The 16,271-nt window shown below is 50.6% G+C and overlaps 1 protein-coding gene across 1 annotated transcript; it reads right to left on the reverse strand.

The window, feature by feature from the left end:
- Window positions 1-5,106: 5,106 nt before the first annotated feature.
- CYP2E1 (cytochrome P450 family 2 subfamily E member 1) lies at window positions 5,107-15,222 on the reverse strand. The gene is made up of 9 exons (XM_045809549.2): window positions 15,011-15,222; window positions 13,942-14,101; window positions 10,876-11,025; window positions 10,412-10,572; window positions 9,826-10,002; window positions 8,602-8,743; window positions 6,748-6,935; window positions 6,177-6,318; window positions 5,107-5,441 (listed from the first exon to the last, which is right to left on the reverse strand). Exons 1-9 carry the CDS (start codon window positions 15,185-15,187, stop codon window positions 5,254-5,256), a joined length of 1,485 nt encoding a protein of 494 aa, XP_045665505.1. The 5' UTR covers window positions 15,188-15,222; the 3' UTR covers window positions 5,107-5,253.
- Window positions 15,223-16,271: the final 1,049 nt, after the last annotated feature.

A 16,271-nucleotide genomic window follows, 5' to 3' on the forward strand; every position in this document is an offset into this window, starting at 1 on the left:
GAACAGTGGCCTGGCGTCCACTTCACTTTGGACCCTGGGATGGGGTCCAGACGCTTACGCTACCGGGCAGGTGCATTTCACAACCCACGGCATCCTCCATCTCAGGCACCTTCCATGCTTCCCTAGCTCTTCCTTCTTTCCATCCCACAGCAGGCTGCTTCCTCGTTTCAAATGGCATTTACTTGGTTATCAACAAGATTAAACAATTAGTATGTTTAAGTTTATGGGCCATTTGTAATATTTGAACTGTTATTTGCTCATTTTTCTAATGAGATATTTACCTTATTGATTTTTCAAGATCTTTATGATATAGTCAATTTCCAAAAAAGGCAAAAACACCTTCACCCATCCGACCAATACACACAGTAACTTACTAGACATGTTCCCCAAATTATGTATCAGTTTGTCAAGTTTCATGTCAGGATACTCAAGACAATGCTTTACGTGAGAAATAATGACCGCTTACTCCTTTTCTGGCATTATAAATTAAAGTTCATTTTTTCAATCTAAATCCTCATTTTAACTGGGAAACAATACAAAGGTATGTGAAGAAAGTTACTACCTCTCCCACCTCTCCTCCAGACTCACCCCTGCAAAGTCCCTGGGGTCAGCAGCCAGCCACACATTGCTCCTTTTGGCCACACGTGTAGGTGCATGGAGGAGGGGTGGGGGAGCCAGTGCTGCTGGATTATAACAAACAGGGCCTTGCTGGGACGCCTGGCTGGCTCAGTTGGTTAAGAGTCTGCCTTCAGCTCAGGTCGTGATCCCAGCATCCTGGGATCGAGCCCAACACAGGACTCTTTGCTTAGCGGGGAGCCTGCTCCTTCCTTTCCCTCTGCCCCCCCCCCCCCCGCTCGTGATCATGCTCTCTCTCAAATAAATAAATAAAATATTTACTTTTTTTTTAAATTTTTCATTACATTCAGTTAGCAACATGTAGTACATCATAAGTTTTTGTTGTAGTGTTCAGTGATTCATTAGTTGTGTATAACCGACTAACAATATAAAATCTTTAAAACAAAAAACAGGGCTCTCTCTTCCACTCTCCTACCTGTTTTTTTTTTTAAGATTTTATTTATTTATTGGAGAGAGAGAGAGAGTGTGTGTGCACACACAGAGGGAGAGGGAAAGTGAGAAGCAGAAGCAGACTCCCCACTGAGCAGGGAGCCCGCTGTGGGTTAGAGCCCAGGATCCTGCGATCGTGACCTGAGCCGAAGGCAGACACTCAACAGACTGAGTCACTCAGGAGCCCCTTGCCTACTTGTTTTTTATTCCCTCAACAAGTATTTCTTGGGCATCCTCTTTGAGATCAATAGATATAGATTCTGATCACTTCTTTAAATGCCGCATAATATTCCATGGTGTGATACATGATAAAATAAAGGAAATTTTCAACTTTTAATGTCTAGGGGCCCTGCTCCTGGGTTCCCAGGGAAGCCATACTTGACCATTTACCAAGGACAAAATGACTCTGCAAAGTTTCAAAACATGGCTCTATTTCTGCGTCAGCACACTTTGTACATCTGATTTGTTTAAAATATAACCAAAAAGGGGAGTTCCAAACACAAAGATAAGCAAAAGGAAGAAAGCTCTCTTGTTCCCACAAAATTAAGGTTGCACAGTCCTGAGCACCAGAAGCTGAAGATGACATCTGCAACTTTTTCTGAAATGCCCTTTGTCTGATGACGTAACTTTTTACGCAAACATATACAACCCTGTGCCAAATGTTCTTCCCTGGACCATCCTCTTCTCTGTGAAGATCACGGTCCCCAGGCAGCTGTCCTCTCTTCTTTTTAGAGATTCTAAAAGATTCGTTCATTTTTGCTCCGACGTACACCGCAATCAATAGCTCGTTCCCTTGAGAACGTACATTCGTGTTGTTTGCAGTTTTCTTGTTTGCTTTTTGCCCACAGTAAAGGATGCCATCTTGAGGATTCTCTCACATAATTTTAGTTTTCTGTTGTTGCTATTTCTATGGTTCCCAAAACAGAAATAATTGGGTTAAAGGGTGTGTATCATTGTCCTTGGAGGAGGCTCTTCCAGATTACTTTCAAGAAGGCTGGAGCAGTCCCCTCTCATCCCACCCTGCATGTGCTCCCCACTTGCCCACCTTCCTGCCTCAGTGGGTCTCAGGGGATTGGCCTGGATGAGAGCCATGCATCAGTCCCTACATTGTCTCAGTCTGCACGTTCCCACTGACAAGTGTAAACACCTTCCATGTGCCCACTAGAGTCAAGTTTGTGATTTCCAGCCCTTGCACTCAAACCCAAGTGTTCATTGTTCTTACTTCCACAGGACACGCTCCCAACCTGAGATTGCTAGTTCGGAAGGGTTATGTATCTTTAAAATATAATTAACTATTTGAATTCCCTTAACCATTAATTACCTGTCCATTTCCTTTGTCCATCTTTCTCTAGGTTGTTTATTCGGTTTTCCCAAATTGCATGTGTTCTTCACTTGTAAGGGGATTAAGTACTTTCCTATCATGTGAGCTGTATGGACGACCTTCCCGTGTGGTCTCGTTATGCTGGCTGTAATGCACTCAGATGTGTCGGTCTTTTTGAATGGCTTCTGCATTTTCTGTATTGCTACACAGATTTGTTGGAATAGCTTTCTGGGTTTTCTTCACGGATAGATAAATGAATAGATATTCTTTTAAAATATGCTTTCAACAGACCTGCTCCAGCATCTTGCGAAGAAACCACGGGGACTCGGCTCCTGCCTGCCCTTTGGTAATGCATCACGGGCTGGCTTGGGTCTCCTGCAGCAGCCCAGCACTTGCTGTTGACCATTGACACACAGACAGGGTGTGATGCTGAGTCGGAGTCAAAAGGAGCTGGCTCCCGTCATACAGCTTGTGTTATGGGGTAACATCAGAGGGCGTCCTGAAGCCCTTCCCTTTTCTACTGAAAACCTGTCCACTTCTGGAATCCAAGCAATGATGGTATATGAAATGCTTTCAAAATAACAGGGTGTCTGGTGTGAATACTGCCCCTGCATGTGGAGCCGCAGAGCCCGCGGTGTGAGGACACACGCAGGGCCTTGGTACGACGTGAGTGTTCAGAACAAAGGCTTTGTCTTTGAAAGGTGCTCTCCAACCTTGGACTCGCTCATCGAAGGAAGTCTGTGTGCTGGAATATCTTACGGCAGTTCCTTACTGTGTGGCATGCACCAGCAAGAGGAGTTTCTCCAGCCCAGGCTGTCTATGGGTGCTCTGACTTCAGCTGAAGCAGGCAGCTGCTTGAACCAGACAAAAATAAGAATACTAATCATTTATTCAGCAGGCTTATCAGGCGCCTACTTTGTGCCAAATACCATTGTAGCCAAAAGGGAGATCTTCAGGGCACCAAGCAGACAGAGTGTGGCACCCAGGAATCTGCATGTTGACTTCGGGGACTGAGTTAAAGAGTTTTTCTCAATTCTCTCCTTTGATCACACAATAATCCTGGCCGGCGGCTAATACTGTCCTTTCACAGATGTCCAACAGAGGCAGAGAGTGATGGAGTGCCTTGCTCAGGACTGCACCGGTAGTAAATCTGGGAGCGCGGACTGAGGCAGCTGGAGAGCTAATGGAAGTTCCCCTCTGGAAGGTTGCCTCGGTGCTGGGAAGACTGGACCGTGGGCCTCAGGCCTCCTATTCCTCCATCCCAACAAGCAGAACCAAATATGTCTTTCAGGAAACCTGGGCCCAGCTCTCCTTCCCAAGTCAGGGCAGATGCAGGGGCTGCTCTTGATGCTTGACTTCTCCCTGACACACTGGGCAGCAGCAGGAGGGCTTCAGTGGCCTCGAGCACCTGCGAGGGCTGGGCTCTGAAGCCCTCTGACCACTGCTTAGGTGAACACCGGCCGCAAGTTCGGAGAGATGAGAGAGTGGTGTACTTCCTTCTTTCCTTCCCCACGCAGCTGGAATACACTGGGACCACACAGAGGGAACTGCAGTGACCTTCACTGCTGCCCTTTGGTGGGACTTGTTGGGGACTCTGGCCACAGGAGAAGCATCCAGCCCAGAGAGGCCTCACATGCTATGTGGAGGTCACCACATGGTCTGGCCCTCAATTCTCAGTTCTTCACCCCACCTTAGTTCATGTGATGGTATCCTATTCCTTGCCTTGTAAAATAACTCAAATACATCTTTTTTTGGAAAAAGTTTTTTTTTTAATATTTAATTTATTTATTTGTCAGAGAGAGACACAGAGAGAGAGCACAAGCAGAGGGAGAAGCAGGCTCCCCGAAGAGCAGGGAGCCCAACGCAGACTCAATCCCAAGACCCTGGGATCATGACCTGAGCCAAAGGCAGATGCTTCACTGACTGAGCCACCCAGGGTCTCTGGAACAAGTTTTTTTTTAAAGACTTATTTACTTATTTGAGAGAGGGAGGGAGGAGAAGAGGGAGAGGGAGAGAGTTTTAAGCAAACTCAGCGCTGAGTAGGGAGTCCTGATGCAGCTGGATCTGAGGGTCCTGAAATCAGAATCTGAGCTGAAACTGAGAGCTTAACCAACTGCCCCACCCAGCAGACCCCAGAACAAGTGTACTTTTCATCCCACGAAGCAAATTCACCCCTTTTAGTCTTTTTTGTGCTTAGAAAAACATTGGCATGATTCAGGGACCTCACGAAGACACTTCAAAGAGTTCTGTGCTTCTGTCTGGGACCGGTGCACTTGGTGAGGCCTCTCTGGAGGACGGCGGGGGGGGGGGGGGGGGGGGGCTTCCTCTGTCCTGGTGAATGCGCACTCTGTAAACAGCCTGGGGTGTTTGTTCCGGGTACAAAGTCACATTTAATGTTAAGAGATAATAACAAATATCTATGTTGACTTTTCAGACACATTTTACTCCTAAAATACAGCGCATGATGCTGAGAAGTGAGCCCAAAGGAACAGCTCCGTACCCTAGGGACACATGTGGCGGATACGTCTTTGACATGGCTAACAAGCCTTCAGAGGTATGTTATTTTCCCCTTTTCCAAACTACAAACTAGCATCTGTCTTCTTCTTTGGGAACCCTGGTGACGGGGCACTTCCACTTTCCTGGAAGAGGTGTGTTTATGTTATTATGGTCTCACTCACCCCTGTTCCCAGGAACCCAGTATAGACTCAACTAGGTCATGGTTTGTTTCAATTTGTTTAATTAGTTTTACACAATCTTTTTTGGACTTTGCTGTCAGATTTCATCTGATGCACTAACCCTGGAAAGCAGCACCTCTAGCCCAACTTATTCCCCGTGACGCCCTGACTGGGGGCTGGGGTGGGGGTTCTTCAGCCCGAGCGGGGAATGACACGGAGTTTGTAATGGGGTGGGATCTTGGCAAACCCGATTGTGATGGGACTGAGGTCAATATCCTTGGGGTCAACGAGAGACTTCAGGTTAAAATGCTGCAGGACAGCAGACAAGAACAGGAACAATTCCATGCGAGCCAGGCCTTCTCCAACACACACCCGCTTTCCTGGAAGTGACAATAGTGCTGCTGAGACTCTGAGGACGGTGAGGCAGCTGGGGGGGCTGGGTGGGAGAGGGCTGTGGGTAAACTGTCACCCTAAAGCAGAACTGACCCCTCTCTGACCCTTGGAAGGACGCACATAATACCTTTCAGTATAAGAATATCCACGATAGACATGTTCAGGGACCAGGACTCAGCAGCATAAACCTACATGGGGTTGGGAGACTGATCTCTGCCCAGTGCTCCCCCTGACATCCTATAGGGATGTGGGGCCACAGCGGAAGCCAACGCGCTAACTTCGAGTGTTACCGAGTCTGTTACATGGACTTCTCTCCCACCAACCACTGAGGAAAGGCCCTGGAGGAGACCAAGAGCCCGAAAGAGGGCACTAGGACACGGCCTAGGGAAGGCCAGATGGTCCCATGATGAGTCCAGGTAACCAAAAGTTAGGTTTCGTTTATTAACCCTTGTTTAAAATTATGGAGAATTAGGTAATACAGTTTGGAAAGATTTTCACTAAGCCCTATGAAATGAAGTTTTATCACTGAATGAAGAGAAGTATCTGCTATGCAGAAAGAATAATTCATCTCATTCCCAGGACCTCTGGTGAGAAGATGCCATCCAACCTCTCTGAACAGGGAAGAACACATTTGGGTCCCCCGTACAGGTGCTTGACCATGGCAGAGAGCAGGAACTGGGGACAGTTCCCCAGGGAAGTCCCCCCATCTTCATGCTTCTTACCTGTGGAAAACGCCTTGAAATAGTCACTGTATTTGAACTTTCCATTTTCATTCAGAAAGTGCTCTGGCTTAAACTTCTCTGGGTCAGGGAATTCTTGTTTGTCAAACAGGAGGGAGTCCAGTGTTGGAATTACAACTGTGCCCTGGAAGGAACAAAGGCCGTGTCCATCAGTCAAGCTAACAGAACACGGGCTTTCCACTGGGCCCCTAGTGGGGAAGTCGTTTGCTTAAGGACTACATGGGAGGCAGTCAGGGGTCAGGTCTACACGGTGACAAGAGCTCTAATCTCATTAGAGGAGGAGCTCACGGGCTAGATGCTACTGTTGTTGGTTTCTGGGGTTGGGAAGTACCACAAACCCCAGGCACTGGCCCAGGGGTCCCCTTCCAGATTTTCTCCATTCCTTGGTCACCAGTCCATGTGAGGACTGCTGGGGAAGCAGCACTGTGTGGGGTGGAACGCTGGCCTGGCAGCCACCGTTCAACCACATCTGCCCAAGGGTCCTGCCGTGGGTGGGTTAGTTGATGGGCTAGCAGGTGGTGCTCATGGTGGGTGCTCCAGGCTCACATCTGACCTTGGGGATGACATAGCCTCTGAACACGGTGTCCTGGTTGGCTTCGTGGGGCAGGTTGGAGGGCAGGAGGTCGATGAATCGCTGAATCTCGTGCACCACGGCGTCCATATAGGGCATCTCTAGCCTGTCCTTGATGGCGGGGATTCGGCTTGGCCCAATCACCCTGTCGATTTCTTCATGAAGTTTCTCTGCCAAGACATGAATGGAATAGATGTAAAGGGTCAAGTCCAGGCTGGCTGGGCACCCATCCACCCAGCACATGCTTATGGAGCAATCTCAGCAGTGCTTTGGGGTGTCCTGGATCCTTTGGACCCTTGGGTAATTCCTCCACAAATGCCAGTGAGAGCCCCGCTCTGTGAGACCCCAGCATGTGTTAGCCTCTAGCTAATTGTGGCTAATCCAGTTCTTGACGTTATGCCGCAAGCGGAGAGCAACAAACAGGTCTTAGAAATTTCCGTTGGAGGTGGGGCGCCTGGGTGGCGCAGTCGTTGAGCGTCTGCCTTCGGCTCAGGGCGTGATCCCGGCATTATGGGATCGAGCCCCACATCAGGCTCCTCCGCTATGAGCCTGCTTCTTCCTCTCCCACTCCCCCTGCTTGTGTTCCCTCTCTCGCTGGCTGTCTCTCTCTCTCTCTGTCAAATAAATAAAACCTTAAAAAACAATTTCCATTGGAGGAAAATCTCTGTATTAATTATTACCCCAGGCTGGTTTATTGCACACTTCAGGAAGTGTGGAGGCGAAAGGCAGAATGGAAACAGATCCACGTGGCCTTCTGCATGAAGAAAGAGGGTCCAGGGTCTGGGCATCCCTCTCTTTGACAAGTTGCTGGGGCCTTTCAATATGTTGAGTGAATGACAAATTTATGTGCCATGTGGTTCCCAGGTAAAAATGTACAACACATCCAGTATGGCTACACTGTCCTGGGACAAGTCTGGGGGTGGGCAGGCAGGGGGCTAAGGAGGGGCTTCAGCAACCTGTTTTCAAGAGCCCTGAGGCAGGCACTGCAAACTGCTAACACAGGTTGCATTTGGCAATGGAGTACGGGCCTCAGTCATACTTATTTTCTGTCTTTTTCTCTATATTGGAGGTTAGTCATAATTAATCATGTCAAACAGTTTTTCAGTCTATAGCTCCCCCAGTACACACTGGTCAGAAGTTCTCCCAGATCCGTGAAAGGCTTTGCTCCAGAGACTTCCGGCTCCTTCATCCCTCACCCTTCTGTGAGACAGAAAAAGCAGTGGCTTTGGGGTCAGATCGGACCCTGAACAGGTCACATTCCACATCCCTGGGGGAAATGACCTCATACCCTTAAGAACACAGTGCATTCCAGGGCTTATACCCGTGCCTGGCACATAGCAGGAGCCAAAGTACCGTTGGCAGCACACCAAGCATGCCTCGGGGTGAGGGGGCTCCCTGGAACAGAGCCCAGGGGCAGGGGGACACTAGGGCTGGCCGCTGGCCATGAGGACACCCTCACCCCATCCTGCCCTCTCTCTGTTCTGCCTGGCAAGCCAGGTCTTGTTCAGGGGCAAGGGCGACGTTGTTTTCACTGCCAGACATAGGTTATCTTGTGGAGTGGGATGCAGACGCATCGCACTGCTCCACGCTGACGTTGGCTCTTCTTTTCTGAAATCAGGTGTGTGTCAGTGGGGTGTGGGGAAACTGGTATTCAGGAGTGCCGGGTACCCGTCATATACAAGAACGCTTCCACTGAATTCATGCAGGGACCCCCTGTCACTGCCATGAGGGTTAACAAGCAATGCCAGCTTCCGCTTTGCAAGCAGACAGCTACACCCTAAATGGTCCAGCCTGACAGCTCCATGACCCCGAATCCTTGCCTGCTACTTGGCCTACCTTCGATCTCTGGGTATTTCATGAGAATCAGGAGCCCATATCTCAGAGTGGTGCTTGTGGTTTCTGTACCAGCAAAGAACAGGTCAGCCACGGTCACAGCAATATTGTCCAAGGTGTACCAAGGCTCTGAACTGTACCTTTCCTGCAGATATTCGAGACAGACAGGGACTCCATAAGAAGATGTCTTCACGTGGGTGAGAAAGAGACCTCTGTCTCCCTCAGCCTCAAAAGAACCCAACAGCCCAGCCAGTTCCACAGGGAGGAGAGGGCAGGTGCACACGAGGGTATCCATGATCGCCTCCATGGCACAGTTAGGGAAACCAAGGATCTCAGAAAACTGGCCACGGGCAGGACTGTGCCCCTCCCCAGGCTGTGGAGCCTTGTGTTCCTTCTGTAGAACTGGGCGCTGTGCTGGGCGGCGGGGGGGGGGGGCGGGCGGCTGCCGTAAGGCTCTCCCTGGTCCTGAGCCGTGACCTCCAGCAGCCCAAGGCTGAGCTGTGGGGCCTCTGCTAACAACCCAAGAGTCACAGGCTGCCCTTGGCCTCCTCCACACCCACAGTCAGCACCACTGTGTCCCAGGAGGCAGGAAAGTCACCAGGAAGCCAGACACCTGGGAGGGGCAGGGAGGAACCCAACTGATGGAAGAGCTTCTCAGACAGCCCCTGGCACTTATCCGGAATTCACACACTGTTCTAGGGACACAAGAGATGTCAAAGGAGAGAGGAGAAGCTTCACCATTTGGGTGGGGTCCTGGAGCGCTGTCAGGGAGATGATGCCGGACAGCCTGGAAACCCTTGAAGTCATGTACAATTTGGGGTTTACATGCTGATGAGGAGTGTGGAGGGCTTCCCCCCAAATGAGACATGGTCATCGAAGTCAGAAACGGTTAGGAAGTACAGCCTGGAGGGAACCAACATGAAGGGCCCACTCACCCGGCCCCACAACCACTGAGGGCTTCCCCAAGAAAGCTGTCTTGTTGGCCAGCACTGTGGGCAATGCGTGGTGTCTGAGGCCGGCCAGGTAGGCTGGCTGTGTCCCCACACCTGTGAGAGCAGGTGTAATGGTCATGTAAGGCCAGTGTGACATAGGACCAGGAGCATCAGAACGTGCCCCTGTGGGCCCCAGCAGTGTCACACTGTCAGTCTGAAGCGTGCACGTGCGCACCCCCTCCTAGCAAACGCATCTCGTTTCGTGGAGTCGGTGCAGCCAGTGTCTACACGGTACCTTCTGCAACTCCAGGAGCAGGCAGTCAGTGAAGTCCCGGAGGCAGTTGGGGTCCAGTGACTGCTGGTGCTCCTTCACTCTTTCTGAAGTGTAATCTTTTATTTCAGACACGTTTTTTAATACTTTTCGATGGCTTCCAGGCAGGTAGTGCAGATAGCTTGGGAAAATGTTATAAAGCTAGAAAGAGAGAGAGGGAGAATTTCTATTTTTTTTTCCAGATGCAACATGGTTTTGTGTACTGGGCTATTATTTTCTCCAACTTGAACTTATAGACATCATATTGTAATATTTAGAACATTGTGGCTCACAGTATCTTTTCAGCACCACGTTGTGGGGTGTGTGAGGTCACGTGTTAGCAGGGTCCTGTTTTAAAGGGTACGACAGCCTCCCGCGGTCAGCAAGGCAAACATCGGGCCCCATGGATGTCTCCAGAAGCAACATCCAGGCTCTTGAGTTACACAAGGCCTGACCATTCTCTGGCTTTTGGGGGCCTGTCTGCCCATCCCCCAGTTCCCAACCTTGTCCTTTTCCTAACCTCAGTGGAGCAACCATGGGCAGGTGCAGACTAAAGGGGGGGGGGCCTCACTTGGAGCCAGCCTGTGCTGAGCAGGTGGAAGTTCTCGTTGAAAAGCCTCTGTATCCTCAGACCCGTCTCATCCGTGTAGTCGAAGTGCTTGCAGAAGAGGATGTCAGCGATGACGTTGCAGGGGGCGAAGCCCAGGAGAAATGTGGGGTCGAAGGGCTGGCCTGGAAGACAGGGGAGCGGTCAGGGCAGCTCCCACCCACTAGCACTTTCCAGCGCCTGTGAGCCGTTGCCCTAAGCACCCCCGTAATTCTACAAGGCTTGTGGGAGCCTACTGGGGGTCGCTTTACTTCCCAGTGATCCCGGATAAACACACTGGACATGGAGAGGACCCCGAGCTGCAGACGGTGTCTGTAGATTAAGGCAACCCTCTCAGTGCCAGCAGCTTCGGATCGTTCCGGGGTCTCGCGGGCCCTCCAGGGCTGCCTCCCAGGCCATGTGTGCAAGGACCCGGCAGCCACACGCACCCTGGGTGCCCTTGAGCGCCTCCAGCAGGAAGGGGATCTCCCTCTGGATCCGCTCCTCATTGCCACGCTTCCCCATGCCGTAGTCCCGGAGGGTGGTCAGGGAGAGCCGCCGGGTGTCCTTCCAGCCCGGTCCATTGTTGAAAGTAATCCCTAGGGGAGAGGGGACATCAGAGGAGTTACTGCAGACTCCCTGGGGCAGAGTGACAAGGCGAGCGCTCCAGGTGGGGGGGGCCCAAGTGGCGAACTGACTGGCCGGGGCACCCAAGCACTGGGACTGCCCAGTGTCCCAAAGCCTGGCTGGTCCCCCAGAGGCTGGCCTTCCACCTGACATTTCACCTCCCCTGGCGTTCTTCACACCATCAGTTTACTGCCTTTTCCCACTTTGCCTGAGCCTTCCCACCAAGAGAAGGCCCCTGCCCCTTTCCCAGAAGCTGTGCTGTTTCCACTGGTTTGTAACCTCCACACTACAAATAAAAAAGGGCCGTTACTGGAACCTGAGCTGTCACTTGGCTCCCAGACTCTGCCAACCATCAGATTTGGGAAGACCTCAGGCACATTCCCTCAGAGGTGTAAGCAGAGGTCTGGGAAGGCCGAGGTCGGCACATTCTAGAAGGAAGTCTGGCGGGCCTGAGAGGGACCAGGGTTGGGGGGGTGTGAGATGAGGCAGGGAGGAGGGCGGCAGCACAGGCCAGAGTAGGGTCTAGTTCCACCCTGAAGGGATCATGAGGTGGAGACAAGCAGGTGGACGGACAGCATGGCCCCTGACTGGGTGTGACTGCTCGGAGGGTACACGGCACCCTGGACCCTACTTAGAGGTGCCATTCGCCGTGTTAAAAACACAGCTAGCGGGGTGCCTGTGTGGCTCAGTCGTTAAGCGTCTGCCTTCGGCTCAGGGCGTCATCCCGGCGTTCTGGGATCGAGCCCCGCATCAGGCTCCTCTGCTATGAGCCTGCTTCTCCCTCTCCCACTCCCCCTGCTTGTGTTCCCTCTCTTGCTGTCTCTCTCTCTCTGTCAAATAAATAAAATCTTTAAGAAAACAAAAACAAAAAAACACAGCTAGGGATGGTGTTTGGGGTCCGACCCAAGAAGCTGGCAGGGACAGCAGGAAGAGGGAGTGCCCAGAGGACCTTCCCAAATGGCTGTCACATGAGGACTGGGGGCATGGACAAGGAGGCAGACAATTTTAAAATGGTATTGGGAAGAATTGTGTAGCAAGGGGAAGGTAGAAGATGCCAGAAAATGTGAGGAGAAGACAGAGAGACAGAGACTCAGACAGAGAGACAAGACAGAGACAGAGAAAGACAGAGGGATAAAGGGGGAGACAGAGAGACAGAGACAGAGACTGAGACAGAGACAGAGAAACAGAGACTGAGACAGAGAGACAAGACAGAGACAGAGAGACAAAGACAGAGACAGAGTGACAAAGATAGAGACAGAGAGACAAAGAGACTGAGACAGAGTCAAAGAGACAGAGACAGAGAGATGGAGAAACAAAGACAGAGACAGAAAGACAAACACAGAGACAGAGAGACAGAGACAAAGAGACAAAGAGAGACAGAGAGACAGAGAAGGAGATCCCAGAGGAACCAAGACTTTGGAACCCAAAACAGGCTGAAATGGAGACAGTAATGCTTCTGGGTCAGAGCTCATAAACATTCCCTGAAATGAAATTTATTGAAATTAACAGGGGCCCTGTGCTCACTATTATGCTGGTAATTAACTTTTGCATCATTATGCCTGGGGGATCAGAGGTATCCCATGCACAGGGTCTGGGTCACATGGGACATATGAAAATAGGACTTGGGAGCTACAGGCAGGACAGGACAAGCCCCCTTGAGTCCAAAGCATAGAATGTGAATATGGCCCCTGCTGGCTGCATTCAGGGGCCCATGACTTGGACCAGGGGTGGCAGATAAGGGCTCCCTGGAACCAGGATGGAGCTCCTTGACCCCACAACTCCTGCTCTTGGGGGGCAGCAAAGCTTCTCTTGTGTTAATGACAAAGACTGAGGAAGCTGACTCTGCTTTCGGCAACCCCAAAAAAGTAAAACAAACCCACAATGCCCAAGAGAGAAAATCAAATGCCATTGACAGTGACAGGGTATGATCTTGTTAATGTAGATGGGAATAAGGGGACAGAACCATTAGAACAGCGGCTGCAACTGTAAGCACATCAATTTGAAATTTCTGCATAAAATGGATACAGGTTTTCTAGAGATTTGTCACCAAGGTTAACACAGGAAAAACTAGAGGCTTCTGGGTTTTATAGGGTAGATGGGACACTGCTTTATTTCTAATGTGCTTTAGAATCTCACTAAAACGACAGTGAGCAAGGGGAAAAGAATCACCATACAAGGTCGGGGGTCATACAGACAGTGGCGGGTGCAAGCTCAGAGGGCTGTGAGCTGACGGAGCTGTGAGCAGGTGGCCCCACGGGCTCCAGGGTGTGCCAGGAGACACAGGAGGCGGGCACTGAAATCAGGAGTCTGGACAACGCTCAGATAAACACTCAGACCACCGGACCCCAGTCCGAGGTAACAGTGCACATTCTAGAGATGAGAACCTGGGGCTCTGAAGAAGAAAGAGAGGTGGGGCTGGCAAGATGGGATCTTGTGGAAGCCCCTTTGTGAGCTGGGGCTGCTGTGCTCAGAAGCACAGGTGAGGTATCAGAGGTCTCCAGGGTTAGGATGTGAACTGCAGCTGACCTAAGCCCCACAGACAAGCACGAGGCCCAGCGGGCCTCAGAGACTGGTCTTAGGTGAGGGGCCTCGAGCATGGAGCAGCAACCCACAGAAGCAGGTGAGGGGGAGTGGGAAGAGCTCCCCAAACTGAGGCCCCAGGAGGCTGGAAGGGCTGCTGGTCAGAGTGCGGGTGCTGGAGGTCCTGTTTTTTTGGCTACACGTCTGTCGTGGTAGTTTTCAGTAAGGTGTACTGACCACCTGAATTGGTGAGGGTCTCTTCACCCTTCGGTTTTGTTGAACTCTCTCTCTCTGTGGTCATCATCCCTGGTATTTAAGGACCTGGCTCCCACCCCCCCATGGCGGGTGCTCTGAAAAGTGGGGCTCACCTCTGTCCTTGTGAAACTGGAATGCAAAGATTTCTCCTCTGCCAGAAAGGTTGTTCTTGTGGTCAAGCAGGGCTTCCTTCACCGCCTTGTAGCCATGCAGGACCACGGTGCGCTGGGAGCCCAGGTACAAGGTGAACACTGGTCCATACCGCTCTGCCAGCTGCAGAGACCAGCAAGGAGCCAAGTGAGACCACTGGGAACTCAGGGAGGAGGTGGGCCAAGCTTTAAACCCAAAATTGTTGTTGATCAAGAGAACAGAGATGGATCTTGGGAAAGACAAGTCTTTGTCCGGCCCAACTCGGGAAGACCCTTCCCATGGAGACTTTCTTCCTCATACCTGGGCTCCTGGACACAATTAACTTTGTGGGCTGACTCCTGTCCCTCCCCTGAGGACACTTTGCCAACATCTGCCTCATCACCACCACTGTCTGCTGTCCCCAAAGTCCCAGACCCCAGAGTGCTGCAGGAGGACCCTGGGCCAGCACTGTCCTGACCTGCACAAGCCCATCCTCCATGGTGCACAGAGCACTGTCACCATCTCCCTTACCTCAAATGCTTCCCACGCATGTTGGGTGCCCTATGGCACCCTTTATTAACTCATGTAATAGATGTAGCAACTCATTCAGTTTCCAGATTTGTTAGCTCATTCACTGTTCACAACAACTGTAGACAGACGTACCACACAGGGTGGCCGACACCACTTTTCACCCTATTCTTTGGCATTTAGTGTGCATCTGGTGTGAACGCATGGCCCTCCTTGCATTGCAATGGTGACCAGCAGCAGCCCCAGATACACTGGCCTCCCCAGGCTGTCCAGTTACATGGCATTTAACCCATGGCTCAAGCAGAGTTTCTGGGGCCAGCCACGGCCAATGCCCACTCCAGGGCTCCACGCCCACGCTGTACACTAACTGAATATCTTTAATGTCACTCCTGGATGCTACTGTTAAGTCAGTTCACTCATAACAGGCTGGTATTGAATAACAACTTGTCTGACGATGAATTGAATGCACATATACTAAGTCTAATCCCTGAGTTCTCCTCCCCTAACCAATAATATTGCTCTTACCTTGGTGAAAGACTTGGGAAAATTCTTGAAATCCAACTGAAGAAGATTCCCAATAATGGGCAGTGGAAAAGGGCCAGGAGGCAGTTTCCAGCTGCTGTAGACCTGCTTCCAGACGGAGATCAGCGTCAGGGTGGCCGCCCACACCAGCAGGGCAACTGCGATGCCCAAGGCAGCCATGGTGCCTGTGGGGTCACTGCTGCCTTGTGGGAATGCTCCCAAGAAAGAGAAGCTTTTACAGTGCACCCTCGGGAAGGAGGGTAACTAGCCAACCAATGCCATTTTCCTTTTCCTCTGGCCCAAGGTATTAGTTTATTATTAGCTACTGTTTGCCATCATTTCAAAAGCTGATTTCTGTAGTGGTTACGTCCAAGAAACTCCATCCTGGCACCCACCTTCGACACTCAGGATCTGTCAACACTGAACGCTGCTACTAGCATCACAGTCAGCAAACACCGAAGCAAGGAAATACCACACCAATGCTTGGGTCAGAAGATCACACTGGTTTGGACAGGAGAATTCAGGTTCTGTGTATATGTGAAGCTTGGGGGTGGGATCTACCTAAGGCAACATTGATTATGTGCTAATGAGCGTCTCCATGGCAGAGAGCTGGATCCCACAGGGCAAGTCTCTTTACATCTGATCGGGTTTGTCTGAGCAGCCCCCAGGGATCCCTCAATCACCAGCAGCCAAACTCGTGGGGCCAGAACGGGGAAATTCAAATTTGAATTCTTCTCTACTTTGTCAAAGCAGTTGGCAAATTCGGAGGAGGAAAAAAAAGAATGACAGTTGACCAATTTTGAAAAAGTTACTATCTATTATAAAAAGGTATATTTTATTGTAGAAAATTAGGGGATAATTATTCTTAGAATCATTTTTGTCAAATTCTAAAAAAATTACATGAGCATTTTTACTGGATTTCTTTCAGTGAGTTAACTTGAGCAGACTTACACTCTTGATGAGGGAACAGAAGGCTAGCTGAGGACAAAGCAGACACTGACACCCTGCAACCCCCCCCCCCTGAAATGTATGTGACATTCCTCAATTCCTCAGGCACTCCTGGCTGCCCTACAGGAAAAAGAAATAGTTAATCTATAGAGGCCACAATCCTGCAAGACTTGAGTCTCCCTCAGTTTACAAATGTCTTAGCAGTTTACAGGAACAAAGCATGTCTTTTCTTTTTTAAGATTTTATTTATTTATTTGACAGAGAGAGAGACAGCCAGTGAGAGAGGGAACACGAGCAGGGGGAGTGGGAGAGGAAG

This window comes from Ursus americanus, chromosome 6 (assembly GCF_024610735.1).
Source record: "Ursus americanus isolate L20-20 chromosome 6, mUrsAme1.1.p, whole genome shotgun sequence".
Taxonomy (NCBI): Eukaryota; Metazoa; Chordata; class Mammalia; order Carnivora; family Ursidae; genus Ursus; species Ursus americanus.